The sequence below is a fragment of the Myotis davidii genome, unplaced genomic scaffold, assembly GCF_000327345.1.
Source record: "Myotis davidii unplaced genomic scaffold, ASM32734v1 scaffold9, whole genome shotgun sequence".
NCBI lineage: Eukaryota > Metazoa > Chordata > Mammalia > Chiroptera > Vespertilionidae > Myotis > Myotis davidii.
In genome coordinates, this window is record NW_006299435.1 from 1,277,577 (window position 1) to 1,294,244 (window position 16,668).

Below are 16,668 nucleotides of genomic sequence, written 5' to 3' on the forward strand. Positions count from 1 at the left end.
TTTTACAGAGAGGAAGGGAGAGGGATAGAGAGTTAGAAACATCAATGAGAGAGAAACATCGATCAGCTGCCTCCTACACACCTCCTACTGGGGATGTGCCCGCAACCAAGGTACATGCCCTTGACCGGAATCGAACCTGGGACCTTTCAGTCTGCTGGCCGATGCTCTATCCAGTAAGCCAAACCAGTTAGGGCCATACATAGTTATTAGAATACTATCTATATACTATATATAAAAGACTAATTTGCAAAGTGTCCGCTCGGGAGTTTGGCCAGGAGAACAGTTCAATCGCTTGCTATGATGTGCACTGACCACCAGGGGGCAGCACAGAACATGACAGGCAACCAGTGGCGGCAGCGGGGCTAAAGGGGTGAGGGAAGGAGGAGGTGGTGGGGTGGGGATAATCACATGGTGGCAGTGCACGGGTAGCGATGGAAGGAGGAGATGGGGAGGCGGGGAACCTGATCAGCCCTGATCACAGGCCAGGCCTAGAGATCCTACCCATGCACAAATTTCGTGCACTGGGCCTCTAGTTGATTATAATGCTCTACTTTACATCCTCATGACTATTCTGTAACAACCAATTTATACTTCTTTTCTTGGTTAATTGGTTTTAGAGAGAGAAAGGGAAACGGAAGGAGGAGACAGGGAGGCGGGGAACCTGATCGGCCCTGATCACAGGCCAGGCCTAGAGACCCTACCCATGCACAAATTTCGTGCACTGGGCCTCTAGTTGATTATAATGCTCTACTTTACATCCTCATGACTATTCTGTAACAACCAATTTATACTTCTTTTCTTGGTTAATTGGTTTTAGAGAGAGAAAGGGAGAGGGAGAGAGATAAAAACATAGCTGAGAGAGAAACACAGCTTGGCTGCCTCCTGCTCGCCCCCTACTGGGGATCAAGCCCAAAGTCTGGGCATGTACCCTGACCGGGAATCAAACTGTGACCTCCATGCCAGCCGGAACCAGCAACCTCTTGGTGCATGGGACAATGTTCAACCAACTGAGCCACACTGGCTGGGCTCCGTGTCTACAGTTTTAAAATATTGCCAGTAATTTAGAAAAAATTAGCCCATGTTGCTGTTGTGTTGCTTCACAAAAAAAGAAAAAATGCTTTAAAATTCACCAGTGCCATGATTTTTCATTAGTGACTCACACAGTCTACAGTGCTTCTATATCCAACTGGTATCTGAAAGAAACTAGCATTGTTTATAAAAGGGCTATAAATAGGTTGTTAAGCAGAGCAGCAGGACCACTTCAGCTAGCCATTGCTTATTCAGGGATAAATGAGAAAGAGCTATACTGGCACTAAAAAAAACATCCATCATTGTGGGGTTTTTCCCCTTTTCAATATATGAATGCCCTAACTTGGTCCATGGTAAAGTATGAGAAACAATGATAACCTAGTAGCAATGAACACAGTGTCTGGGCTGTGGTTTCTTAAAGCTATCTCTATTCAAAGGAACCAGCACTCCTTGTAAGATTGGCTGATGCCCAGGGCGTATGTGCTGATCAGCCTGGTACATTCCACCATACCAGAAACCAAGGAAGCTATCAAAAACCAACATGTCTTTTCTAAAGGATCCAGGAGCCAAAAAATAAAAAGACCCCCACTGGAGTCATTTAAAAACAGTATTCTACTGCTTTACCAGAAAGGTCTACTGCTTTAAAAACAGGAATCTATACATCACTAATCTCACTTATAATTTTTAAAAAATTTTAAATTAGTCTTTCCTTCATATTAGTATGGCCTCTATGTATTGAAAGATAAGTTCCATAATACTAGGAATTTTGTTCTATTCCTTACTATATCTCAGGGCCTCAAATATTTATTGAATGAATAATGGAGTTGTTAGAAGTAATGGATAACTGCACAAAATTCTAAGAATATTTTACTTCAATGCAAAATGTCAGTATTTTAAGCTGATTAGTTTATTTAGCTTAATCATATTTATTTTAATATTCATTTCATTTCAATGAACAATTCATATAATAATCTCAAAGCTGTCTTACCCAGTGTCCTCCATTAATGCCAGAGTGATTCGAGAGAGGACTCGGTTCTGGGTGTGAGAACCAGTCATTGCTTCATTCTGAAAATTGCCAACAGATTTTCGTTAGAGGACTGGACCCCTTGCAATCTCAATAATTTCCATCATTACGTTGATGTATATTTAAAATGTCATAAGTATGAGAGGCTCATGAAGTACTCACTTAAAATAGTGAGATACATAAGTCTTGTTTAAAATGACAAGACTGAAGCTTAAAATCTACTTTCTGCCTCAAATGTCTACATTGTGTCCAATTTTGTTTGAATGGTAGACAGCCAGCATTTAGAACTCTGTGATGAAAATGAGGATAAATACATTGAAACAGGAATACTGTAAAAATATTACACTACCTAGGCAAAATGGGTAGTTGAGACAGATGCCCAGATAATACTTACCTGAATTACACAAAAATGCTTTCATAACCCTCAACTTTGTGATCAAAGAAATACACATTAATATGCAAAACACGTATCACAGGATCAAAGGATTTGCATGAGGGACCTAAAATACCATCAAGGTCTACTATCTACCCAGTGTTTTAATTCATATCATAAAATTTATACCAGTAGGTTGCCTAATGATAAGGACTTCACTGCCTCTTAAGAAGCGTATTCTATCTTGGGGCAGCTCTGACTATTCTTCCAATCTTTAATTTGAACACTAGATGGTCTTCTCAAGCACTTTAATATCACCTTTTTAAAAAATAGGTCAAGGACACAAAGTTGACTTCAGAGAAAGGTATGAGTTGATGAAATTAATTAAATTATTACTATCTACTGAAAAGTAAATAAGCTTTCATTTCTGGCCAATCTATAGCTTTCTAAAGGGAATCACTTGATAAAATTGCTTAAAGAAAATAAACTGAAATTCCCACGGGAGAAATATATGTCACTTCTAGTAAGTTTCCATCACTGTTACTTGTGGTCATCTAGATAAGGTCAGTACAAGCATTAATTTTATTCTTTTCACAGTTCTACCAACTCAGGTCATGATACATGTAAGCATAATTTTCAAATCCTTCACCCATTTTTAAATATTTAAATATTTTTACTGATTTCAGAGAGGGAGAAATAGAAACATTGATTGGCTGCCTCCTGCCCGTCCCGTCCCGTCCCCCCCCCCCCCCCACCACCGAGGAACGACCTGGTTGGGAATTGAACCATGATTTCCTGGTTCATAGGTCAAGGCTCAACCACTGTTAGCCATGCTTCATTGCTGAGTTATAAGAGTTCTTCATATAGTCTGGATTATAGACCCTTATCAGAAAGATGATTCGCAAATATTTTCTTCCGTTCTGTGAGTTGTCTTTTCACTTTCCTGCTAGTGTCTTTTGAAGCACAAAAGTTTTTAATTTTTTTATGGAGTTCATGTTGTCTATTTTCGTTGGTTGCTTATGCTTTTGGTGTCACATCTAATATATATATATATATATAAAATCTCCTTTGAGCAAGACACTCCACTTGCAGGGATTTATCTCTTCTTTTTATATATAAAGAAATTTGACCTTGCGTTAACTTCCTAATTCTGGTTTCTGGAAACCTAATAAAGGTGGAATGTGAACCGAGTTACCAGCAACAGTACACAGGGAAAAAGACCTCCTGATATGCGTCTGGATATGGGATTACTATAAGTGAACAGAACACCTGTTGGTAAGCCACAATTTGGGACTTCCGGGTGTGCAGTGACTTTTATGGGTATGACCCTTACAGGGTTCTGCAAGTTATATATATGGATAACTCTTAGACTGCTGGATGGAGTATGAGAAATGCCTGATGGCCATGGTGGCATGCTGTGCTTTCTTTCCTCTATCCTTCTACATGAATGTTTTTTCAATGTGGACCATTTAGGTCTTGTTAATTTGATTGTTTAGCTGAACCTAATTACCACCACTAGAACAACACTCCTAGGAGACATTTCAGATTTAAATAAGTTGCTCACTGCAATATTTTTAAAATTAAAAATTAAAAAGTTATTCATTAGCATAGGAATGTTGTGCATATAATATGTAGCTATTAAAAAATGATATATATATATAGATAGATCCCATATACAGGTTATTCTACTAAAGCATGTGTTTCTGTATGTGAATGAGCTCATGTAAGCCTGGTAAATAAGAAAACATCATCATAAGGATCGTGTTGCTTCATAATGATTTTCCCCCTGGATTTTAATGTTTTGTGCACTGGAGCAAAAGCAACTAAATACAAAGCACACTCAGGCAGCTAAACACAGTAACAGAGAAATGCTATACTGTGCAGGATGTCCGTTCACTCCATGCTCTTCTACACGGCTTGAAGTGCTTATTGCATGGTTTTCTCTAATCTTTGTACAATTTTACTATTTTCTTCCATTGCTCAGATTTATAGTCTCCCATCCAACTATCACTGCTTTTTGTTATTTTTGTTCAATATAAAGAAATACTAGAGTAAATACAGTTTATTTATTGGAATATATGTCTTTTTAAACCAACCTAGCACTTTTATTATGACTTATTGCTTTTATTAGTGCTCTAGTATTTGTTTTTCCCACAAGTCTTGTTATTTTCAGTGTTCAATTTTGGAGGAAGAGGTTTTTCTAGGAAAGCATACATTGCATTACAGTGGAAGCACTTTACTACCTTGGAGAAATGTTTAAGATAAATATCATTAAGTGAAGAAAGTTGTAGAAATGTACGAAACCATTTTTTAAAAAGTATATATGTTAGTTCATATTTCTGAAAGGATATACAAAAGAACTTAAAAAGTGATTACTTCAGGAAAGTGGTCTGGAAAGCTAAAGGGCAAAAGAGACTTAAAATTTTTTTATTTTACTAGTATACACTATTATACTGTTTGAATGACTTTTTACCATAAGTAAGAAAAAATATGTCTAGTATAAAGAAAAAACAGATTTAGTAAAATTTTAAGGTAAACTTACCTCTAATAAACGCTTTTCCCAATGGTTGAGTTCAGTGCCCATACCACCTTGATTTTCAAGTTCCATTCCCTCCAGAATTGGACAGTTAAAATGTTTTCTTGCTTCATCCTTAAAATCAGAAAAAAATATAAGCCCTACAAAAGTACAATAAGATAATGGCAAATGATCACAATCTATGTAATAAAGAATTAAAGAATTACTTTGGTGCCCTAGCCGGTTTGGCTCATTGGATAGAACGTCAGCCTGCGGACTGAAGGGTCGTGGGTTCAATTCTGGTCAAGGGCACATGCCTGGGTTGCAGGCTCCATCCCCAGCAGGGGGCGTGCAGGAGACAGCCGATCAATGATTCCCTCTCATCATTGATGTTCCCCCCCCCCTCCCTCTCCCTTTCTCACTGAAATCAATAAAATATTTAAAAATAATTTTTTAAGAATATAATTTTCTTCATTTGGTTCTGCCTGTCCTTCAGTTAGAGACTTCCAGGGATGGAAAATATGCCGAGAGCAGTGTAAAAGTTCCGAAGACTCTCAGAGAGAGCTGTGTTCAGTCAAGGAGGGAGAAAGGGAGAATAAGTTTCTGTCATTACATAAACGTATAATGGTTAATTTTATGTGATCTTGGCTGGGCCGCAGTGCTTAAATATTTGGTCAAACATTAGTCTGTATATTTCTATGTGGATGCTTTTGGATGAGATTAGCATTGAACTTAGTGGATTTTGAGTAAAGCAAATTTATAGATGGGCCTCATCCAATCAGTTAAAGGCCTTAACAGAACAAAGACTGACCTTACCTGAGCTAGAAGGAATTCAGTCAGGAAACTGCCTTTGGATTCAAATTAAAACTCTTCCCTGAGTCTCCAGCCTGCTAGCCAACTCTCTCAGATTGTAGATTCTCTAAACCTCCGCAATTACATGAGCCAATTCCTTAAAATGAATCTCTTTCTTCTCCCTTCCCCCATGTCAACACATCCTGTTGGTTCTGTTTCTCTGGAGAACTCTGACTAATACAGACTCCAAATTAAGTGATCCCCAATTATGCAATAGTGCCAGTAATGCTAAGAGGTATGAAAACAGAGGAGCACTGACTTAAAGCAGTGGGTAGAAAGGGAACCAGGAGTCATTGCCAAATTTCCATTTCCTCAGATTTCTCTGGGAGGGTAGCTTTATTGTATTGCCTTTCTAATCTTTTTCCTACTATAGGCTCTAAAATGTAATCATAGTTCTTAAACAATAATGATTAGTAGAGGACCATTATGAAGGAAAAGAGCTGATGGCTCATGTGACGTTAATAATTTAGTAATACTTACAACAACACGAGGCGTTACGAGGAGATACACAGTGTGAGGAACTATCTTGTTATCTCGAACATCCCATAATCTCTCCACTTTTTGAACTACTTTATCACTCCATTGATATAATCCAAGACTGTAATTAAAGGATAAGAAGACGGTCACTTTTGCAAATTTACCTCATTAAATGTGAGGTAAATTTACCTCATTTAATTTTATGAATATCAATAAAATTAAAATATTCGAGCTTACTATGTACCAAGTTCATAAAAGTACTTGATAACATTTTCTCATTTAATCTTTTCAACAACATCATGAGAGTGTCATCACCATGCCATAGATCAGTGGTTCTCAACTTTGGCTGCACATTAGAATCACCTGGGAATCTTTTTAAAATCCTGATTTCTGGGCCTCATCCTCCAGAAATTCTGTTTCTTTGTTACTAATGTTGTAGCCCCACCCCATAACAAAGAAACAGAATTTCCGGAGGATGAGGCCCAGAAATCAGGATTTTAAAAAGATTCCCAGGTGATTCTAATGTGCAGCCAAGGTTGAGAACCACTGCCTTAGATAAACACACAGAAGCTTAGAGAGATGAAGTAACTTGCTCAAGTCCACATAGCCAATTCTTGGCTAGGATGACAATGAATTCTTTCCTTTTAAGACATTTACTGGGGGAAAAAGCAAGTCCAGAGACATATTCAAGTATATAAAGAAACTTAAACCCCCCAAAAAGATGACACTTTAATTTAGCGGGAAAGTATAATTTACATAATAACTGTGTAAAACCGGTTATCCATCTAGGAAAAAAGTTAAATCCCTATTTTGTCCCATATACAGAAATAAATTCCAGACAGATGAGAGCAAAAATAGTAGAGTAAGGACCTCTGAAAATTCTCTGCCTTGTGAAAGCCATGAGAAAAGTAGCAAAATTGACCAAATCAACTGTTTTAGAACTCTGGAAATTAACCAAAGGCTTGCAGCAATCCAGGAAGCACTTAAAAATGGATGAATCTGATGAATTAAGAAAAATGAATTGTAAGAACAGCAAGCTTTGTGGTTTTTTCCCATGCCCTCTCCTGTCTTATGGCAGGCTTGAAAACCAAAAGTCCAGACATGGCAAAAACCAGCAACTGGGCAGCCACCAGAAGAATTCATAAAAAACAACAGCCATGATCCAATTGTATGTCTATAAGAGACAGTTCAGACTCAAGGACACAAATAGGTTGAACTTTTAATCCTTTTATGGATTAAAAAGACATGACATTCAAACAGTACTCAAAAGAGAGCTGGAACAATTTTATTAATATCACACAAAATAGACTTTAAGACAAAAATTATTTCTAGACACAAATAGGGAAATTTTCTAATGATGAATCAATCCACCAAGACATAACAATTATAAAAATATATGTATAGCCCAGCCAGTGTGGCTCAGTGCCGAGTGTCGACCCATGCACCAAGAGGTCGCTGGTTCAATTCCCGCTCAGGGCACATGTTTGGGTTGCAGACTTGGTCCCCTGGTGAGGGGTGTGCGGGAGGCAGCCAATCGATGTTCTCTCTCATTGATGTTTTTTCTTTCTCTCTCTGCCTCTCCCTCCCTCTCTCCAAACCCCACGAATGAATTTTTTAAAAGGAGGGAATGAAAGGGAATGGATTGGATTGGAATGGATTCGAAGGGAAGGGAGGAGACTTAAGGGCAGGAGATGGAATGTGGTTGAATTTGACTTTGCAGTGATGTCTGGTGTGAAGTCGGTAAGAGAAACACTGCGAGAGGGCGTAAGCCAGGCTGAGGGATAACCCTCCCCCCCGCCCCGCACAAATCCGTGCACCGGGCCTCTAGTCTATATAATAAAAGCCTAACCAACCGTTACGGCAGAAAGACCTGAACGATCAGTCGCTATGATGTGCACTGACCACCAGGGGGAAAATGCTCCATGCAGCAACTGCCCCCAGTGGTCAGTGTACTCCCACAGGGGGAGTGCCACTCATCCAGAAGCTGGGCTCACAGCTGGCAAGCGCAGTGGCAGTAGCAGGAGCCTCTCCTGCCTCCATGGCAGCGCTAAGGAGCAGCAAGCCAAGCAGCAAGGAGTAGTGAGCAGGTAGGCATTAAGGAGCACGGGGTCACGGACATCCTCCAAGGGATCCCAGACTGCGAGAGGGTACAGGCTAGGCTGAGGGACCCCTCAGCAGAGGTCAAATTTCGTGCACTGGGCCTCTAGTGTGTGTGTGTGTGTGTGTGTGTGTGTATCCTCTTTTCATACCCTCTTTTTAGCCGGAACTGCCATCTTCCAATAATTTGCCAAAATGACTAACACAAAGAGAAAGAGAGGCACCCACTATATGTTTTCTAGGATTTTTAGAAAACATGGAGTTGCTCCTCTAGCCACATACGTGTGAATCTACAAGAAAGGTGATATTGTGGACATCAAAGGAATGGGCACTGTTAAAAAAGGAATGCCCCACGAATGTTACTATGACAAAACTGGAAGAGTCTACAATGTCACCCAGCATGCAGTGGGCACTGCTGTGAACAAACAAGTTAAGGGCAAGATTCTTGCCAAGAGAATTAATGTGCGCATTGAGCATATTAAGCACCCTAAGAGCCGTGATAGCTTCCTGAAACGTGTGAAGGAAAATGATCAGAAAAAGAAGGAAGCCAAAGAGAAAGGTACCTGGGTTCAGCTAAAGCAGTGGTTCTCAACCTTCCTAACGCCGCGACCCTTTCATACAGTTCCTCATGTTGTGGTGACCCCCAACCATAAAATTATTTTTGTTGCCACTTCATAACAGTAATTTTGCTACTGTTATGAACTGTAAGTAAATATCTGATATACAGGATGTATTTTCATTGTTACAAATTGAACATAATTAAAGCATAGTGATTAATCGCAAAAATAATATGCAGTTATATATGTGTTTTTCCGATGGTCTTAGGCGACCCCTGTGAAAGGGTCGTTCGACCCCCACAGAGGTCTCGCCCCACAGGTTGAGAACCGCTGAGCTAAAGCATTAGCCTGCTCCACCCGGAGAAGCTCACTGTGTGAGAACCAGTGGACAGGAGCCTGAGCTGTGAATTCATAGCATGATAAGTATAAAAAGAAAAGACTTGAGTACTGATAAATAAATACATCTTATAAAATAAAATAAGGGTGGGGAACCTTTTTTCTGCCAAGAGTCATTTGGTATTTATAACATCATTCACTTAATATAATTCACAAAATATAAGTTTATGTTGCTTGAAAAAGCTCCTAGATTTATTGAATTTCAAGTACTGCCTGGGGTTGCCTGGGCAGGGCCAAACCAAATGATTTCGTGGGCCTTATACAGCCCTCAGGCCAGACATTCCCCACCCCTCCTATAAAGAACCAAAATATAGAAAGCAAAAATAAATTTCAAATAGATTAAAGTTATGAATGTAAAAAATTTAAATAATAATTTACTGTAAGAAAATTTAGGGTAATATTTTTTATTTTAGAGGGAGAGGCAGGGAGAGGAGAGACAGACAGAAACAGTGATGTGAGAGAGAAACATCAATCGGTTGCCTCGCACAGGCACCCAGACTGGGCTTGAACCTGCAACCAGCGTTCGTTGTACTGGATGATGCTCCAAGCACTGAGCCACAACAGCCAGGGCTAGAGTAATATTTTTATAATCTTTGGAGGGCAGGAACTTTCTTATGCAATAAAGGAAAAAAGAGATGAATTTAATGATATAAAATTTTAAAACTTCTTTGTATGTGAAGCTAAATGACCTCTTATACCCTATCTTGTTTTAATAGCTATAATTTTCTTAGGCTAGCCATAAAACAACTGTTATTTATGGCACTTAACATGCTACAATTCTCAGATTCAAGTCTTAGTATCTCTCCTAAAAGAGAACAAGAATAAAAATAACAAATACCTATAATTAAAAAGTGGGAGACCATCTGCAAATCTTGAAGTTAGAGGATTTCCATCTTTATCACGGTAGAATGCAAATAGCCCAGCAGAGAAACCCTATAAGAAAAAGTTGGAAATGTCTTAAAGTAAAAAATATCAATTCTGATTAGAGACATCATAACATGCTGCTATCAAAAGAGAACACTGATATAACCACATAGAAGCATCAGTACCTCTACAGGAACTTCTTATATTGAAATTGGACAATTAAGTAATCCATATTTTTGAATTTTAAATTCCAATTACTTGAGATTATTAAATGAGGAAACCATAAGTAACAGTAACAAAGATATTCTTTAGGGTATAGACAATGCATTTATTTGTTTAAGAATGTATTAATCACAGTAGATCTTCACATAAACTTACTAAACTCTGTAACTGCATCCAGGAAATGCTACTATTGAGAAAAATTAACAATAGAGTAGGGGGTGAGTGATCAAATATGTTCCTAAGAATATTCATAAAATTTCAGTGTCTTTGATTCCAAAATCCACATTTAATATATATCTACACTTAAGAAAAGTGGAAATGAGTGTGTGTGTGTATGGTGTGTGTGTGTGTGTGTGAGTGTGTGTGAGTGGGTGTGTGCGTATTTATACACTTGATAAAGACTGGAACATACATGAAAATGTTAGCTGTGGTTCTTTTGCTAATATGATAATGTGTAAAATCACCCACATTCCCAAAATTGTTTTACAATGTGAATTTTTATGTTTCTAATCACATTTTAAATAGTTTTTAAAGAAGTGTTCAATTTTGCCCTAACCGGTTTGGCTCAGTGGATAGAGCATTGGCCTGCGGACTGAAGGGTCCTAGGTTCGGTTCTGGTCAAGGGCATGTACCTTGGTTGCGGGCACATCCCCAGTGGAGGGTGTGCAGGAGGCAGCTGATCAATGTTTCTCTCTCGTCGATGTTTCTAACTTTCTATTCCTCTTCCTTCCTCTACGTAAAAAATCAATAAAATATATTAAAAAAAGAGAAGTGTTCAATTTTAATGATAATGTATATTTCACATAAAGACATTAAAATTCCTATTCTCTATCCCTCCCCTTCCAATTAACATGAGAAAGTGGGCAAAAAAATTGTTGACATTTGATATCTCCTATTTCTTTTCTTGCTTTCTTTCCTAATCTAATAGCTAAAACAAAGCACTTTTGGAACTACTTTTTTTTTTGAAAAAAATATTTTTATTGATTTCAGAGAGGAAGGAAGAGGGGAGGAGAGAGACAAACATCCATAATGAGAGAATCATGGATCGGCTGCCTCCTGCTGCACGCCCCCTACTGGGATTGAGTCTGCAACCCGGGCATGTGCCCTAACCGGGAATCAAACCATGACCTCCTGGTTCATAGGCTGATGCTCAACCACTGGGCCATGCCAGCCGGGCTGTAACTACTTTATATATATCTTATACATTGAGAATATGCTACAGCTTATATTCAAACTAGAGGCCCAATGCACAAAACTCGTGCAAGAGTAGGCCTTCCTTCCCCTGGCTGCTGGCATGGGCTTCCCTCCGGCACCCGGGACCCGGGCTTCCCTCCAGCCGCCAGCAGGCACTCGGGACCTGGACTTCCCTCACAGCCCTGGCTTCGTCCAGAAGGTGGACCCGAAGGACACCCAGAAGGATGTCTGGGCTAAATAGCATATTGCGCTTTTATTATTATAGATAACTAACAATCACAAATGATCACTTAATCAATTTCATTGGCAAATTTCTTTGCTAACATAACTGTGGTCTCTGTGTCATTCATGCTTGCCAGTATGATTAATGGAATCCATATTAGTATTTTATTCCTATATTTCTTCTTTTTTAACCTCTAAAGATGCAAAGGATATTTAATGGAATCAGCTAAGAATATCTAAATAGTTTTAAATATAAAATTCACTGAAGTTACATAAAGTTTAAAATAGTGTGATTTGTTTCATCCTTTATGATATTCTAAATAAACATTTTTCCCACCCTCTCAACTAGAAAGTTTTTCTAAGCATTCATATTTCAGAAGGATTATTTAGTATTTAAAGTACCATGGATGACTGTAGTTGAGAGCTATGAACATATTTAGCTTTATAGGGAGTACCTGTAGCTATTAAACATTTAATTCTTTCCATCCTCCAGGATAGTTTTTGAGATTTAAACTAATCTTTAAATTTCGTAGGGCTTTACAATTTTTAAAGTAATTCAAATACACAGAAAAGTTTCAAAAGCCTAACAGAAACTTATGCATCCTCTTTAAAAGGATTTAAGATGTTAGTTTTTCCATATTTTCTTCAGGGTTTGTTTTTTTTTTAAATAAATAAAACACTCCAGAGTAAATACTGCTGAAGCCTCACTATCTAATCCTTTTTCCTCCCTCTCTTCTCAGAAGTAACGACTACCTTGAAATCTATTTGCCTAACTCTCATACATGTTTTTACATTCAATGGTGTCTCACTTTAATTTGAAATTACCTGACTACTAAAGCAAGTGTAAATACCTTCTCATACATTTCTTGGCCAAGTGAACCTTTTCTTTTGTGGTCTATTCATAACCTAATTTATCTCATGCTTAGGAGCTCTGTATTCATGTTCACCTACAGATTAGACTTAAAAACCTGTTGTTTTACTCTGGTTCTCTCAAGTATCTCTCAAGTTATAGATTTTATAACTTAAAGCTTAAAATCAAACTTAGAATGACATTTGCCTTTCACCAAATTGAGCAGGTTCAACTTACTTTTTTTAATAAAGGGAAAATAAATTATTCATTTTGGAATCTCCTTACTCAAAAGATGTAAGTACTATTTGGTTACACTACAGTTTCACCAAGTTATTCAATGTATTTGCTGATTTAAAGACTGATGCTTAAGAAAAATACAGACAAGAAAAGCACGGGAAATGGAGCTGGACTAGTAGGGTAAGTTAGTCCTGAACCTCATATTTTATACTTCCGGTAAATCAATATATGTCCTTAATATTCGACGCCCCCCCCCCCAAAAAAGAGAGTGAGGCCTGCATTTCAAGGTCATACATGATAGCTCACTAAATAAAACTAATAAATAATAGCCACTAATTTTATTACACCTTATTATGTACGACATGGTGCTAAGCCATTTATAAGTTTTTTAAAAAAACAAAAACATTTCAGTTCCTATTACTTTAAAAAAAATCCTTTTTCTTTTAAATTTCAAGAGAGAAAGGGAGAGGGAGAGTTAGAAACATCAATGATGAGAATCATTAATTGGCTGTCTCCTACACACTCCCTACTAGGGATCCAGCCTGAAACCCAGCCATGTGCCCTGACCTGGAATTGAACTGTGACCTCCTGATTCATGGGTCAGTGCTCAACCACTGAACCTCATGGGCCAGGCCCATTTATGTTTTTTTTTGTTTGTTTTTTTTCCCATTTATGTTTTGTCTTATATAATCTTCAAGAGAAAAATCCCATTGTAGCATGTACTAATATCTTCATTTTACAGATGAAATTGAGGCTTACAAAGGCTAAGTAATTTACACAAGATCCCAAAGATTTTTAGTGATAGAATAAAAAAAATCACACCTAGATCAGTGTAATACTCTCTCTCTTAAATTTACTGCCATCTACTGTCTAAATACACAGATGGTATCAGAAGAACATATCCTAGCATCTTAGGCAACATTGTTTAATTCCCTAGACACGTAGTCAAAATTTATTTTGGATAAATTAGGGAAATGAAAGAAGTTCTGAATCAGTTACTACATATACACTTAGAAAGCCTGAATAGACCAAGAGGATTTTTAGAAATAAGATCTCTGTAGGAGATAAGATCTATAATTAGTATATCAGTTGTCATTTTAGAGGAAAGTAAATTTTTCTAAATTACTGTTTCTTCTGTAGAAACAATTATTTTCTCAAAAATCCCATTTGCCTAATATACTAATTTGTTTAATTATTATCATTATTTTTTTATTGTCTAAAGTTTTACATATGTCTCCTTTTTCCCCAATTGGCTCCCAACCCCGAGCCATTCCCACCCTGGGCAAACCCCCACTGCCCCAGTGTCTGTCTCCATTGGTTATGCTAATATGCATGCATACAAGTCCTTTAGTTGCTCTCTAACCCCTGCCTCCCCTAACATTTGTCTCTAGATCGATCTATTCTTGTTCATGAAATTATGTTGATCATTATATCCCACTTATGAGTGAGATCATGTGATATTTATCTTTCTCCAACTGGATTATTTCGATTAGCATAATGCTCTCCAGTTCCATCCATGTTGTTGCAAATGGTAAAAGTTCCTTCCTTTTTATAGTGGCATAGTATTTCATTGTGTAGATGTATCACAGTTTTTTAATCCACTCATTTGCTGATGGGCACTTAGGCTTTAAAAATATGGAACACTTCACGAATTTGCATGTCATCCTTGCCCAGGGGCCATGCTAATCTTCTCTGTATCATTCCAATTTTAGTATATATGCTGCCAAAGCGAGCACTGTTTAATTATTTTAAATAGTATAACTCAACCTAGCTCAAATGCTAATCATTAGAAATTTTCTACTGGCAAAGGCCTAATCAACTGTTTTATGGAACATGAATTTAAGAATCTACATAATCTTAAATGTTAATATATACATCAAAATGAAAGGACAATAAACAGAAAACCAAGGCGCACACGCATACATACACACACACACACAGAGTTAACAGGAAAATTTACCAGGGCATGAATAATCTCATGTTTCACTGTAGACAGCATCCCAATAAACTCCTGAGGCTGGGTAGAGATCATATTTGGACACAGGTTAGCATATCCTGCTATTGGCCTGTTAAAGTAGACATTGAATATTTATTATATTCCAGAATAATATGCATTATGATATTTATTAACCTATACTTTTCCATAAAAAATTGCCCAAGGTCATGCCCTGGCTGGTGTGGCTCAGTTTGTTGAGTGTTATCTCATACACCAAAGGTGGCAAGTTCAATTACCCATCAGGACACATACCCAGGTTGTGGGTTCGATCCCTGGTTGGGGCACCTACAGGAGAAAACTGGTTGATGTTTCTCTCTCTCTAAGATCAATTAAAAACAAAACAAAAAAAGTGCCCAAGGTCAGAAAAATCTTTGCTAAATATCAAATGTCATTTTGTATAACATCTAACTTTCACTATCTTTTACTTTGAAGACATATACCTCTGTGTTTCTACGACATGACTAATCAACAGCTATTTCTAAAAAAGGATTTAGTCAGTTAATTTTATTTTATTATGAATTTTTAAAATTTCAATATATACCAAATAAAGAAATGGACTGAAAAATTCAAATTCTAACACTATTTTACTTGCAAAATCCATATATGACTTCAGCATTTCTCTATTTTACAGGCACACGATCAGTCAAGTAAGTAGAGAGGGAAACAAGAATACACTATAGGACAAGAAACAAATCATTCAGGTTGCTGACAGCTGCTGGACCTTCTTATTTCCATCTCACTATTCCCTCTCCCACCCCAACACTGCCCTTCATTCATATAAAGATCTCTATCTTCCCATTATCTTCTTTCATATTCTATACCTTCTAGAATCTACAGAATTCTACATCTCCTCTGCACCCAGAACCTGAATCCAAGAGCCGACTAGGACCCAGAGTAATTCAGTCAGTTTTCTCATGCACTTACCTATCTTTTAAAAGCAATGGCAAACAAACAATGGTAAGGAACCCCGAGGTCATTTCCCTCATCACTATCATAACATTTTACCATAGAAATACCACAAACCTCATTAAATTTTGATTGCCTATTTAGAAAGTAACATTTGTCTTATTTAAAAAACATCGTATAGAACAACCAAGATGGTGGCATAAACACCTGAACTTGCTGCCACACACAACCACATTAAAACTACAACTAAAAGACAAAATGAATATCATCCAGAACCACAAGAAGGCTGGCTGAGTGGAAGTTCTACAACTAGAAGGAAAGAGAAAAGCGCACTGAATCCGGTAGGAGGTGCAGAGGTGTGGAAGTGTGGAGATACAGAGGCGCGCACATAAGGGGCTGGCAGCTGGATACACTGTTGTCTTTTTCAATTGGGAGGGAGATATAAGCTCCCGGCTCCTCTGAACTCCAGTTCCGGGTGAGAATTTGGGGACCCAGACTCATACGGAGAGGAACTAGACTGTCAGGCATTGGGCCGGAACGTGAGGGTGCTTTTCTCCCAGAGGTGCTTGCAGCGGTCATTGTTCCTACACAGGGCCAGGGCCGTGGGACACAGACCCCGGGACCTCTCTGAGGCTGAGCAGACTGGCAACCATTGCGGTTTGCTCTGCCCTGGTAATTCCCTGAGACCCAGCCCCACCCAATTTACAACCCCACCCAAGCTGTGCACAGAGGCTTTTGTATATGAATGGCCTGGCCTTTCTCTGGCTAAAAACCTGGGCAGACTCAGTGAGCGCCAAAGCCCCACTGAAGCAAGTCTTGCCCCAGAAGGGTGTCTCCAGCAAAGAAGTTCTACCATT

General features: G+C 38.2%; 1 protein-coding gene and 1 pseudogene across 1 annotated transcript in view; one reads left to right on the top strand and one right to left on the bottom strand.

Moving 5' to 3' along the window:
• Positions 1-16,668, bottom strand: part of LMLN (leishmanolysin-like (metallopeptidase M8 family)) — a 68,110-nt gene that overhangs the window by 22,932 nt on the left and 28,510 nt on the right. Inside the window, 5 exon segments of the mRNA XM_006775008.1 lie at positions 2,018-2,094; positions 4,969-5,076; positions 6,274-6,391; positions 10,159-10,253; positions 14,870-14,975. Of these exon segments, the coding sequence (XP_006775071.1) occupies positions 2,018-2,094; positions 4,969-5,076; positions 6,274-6,391; positions 10,159-10,253; positions 14,870-14,975 (504 nt within the window).
• Positions 8,563-9,331, top strand: LOC107184869 (annotated as a pseudogene).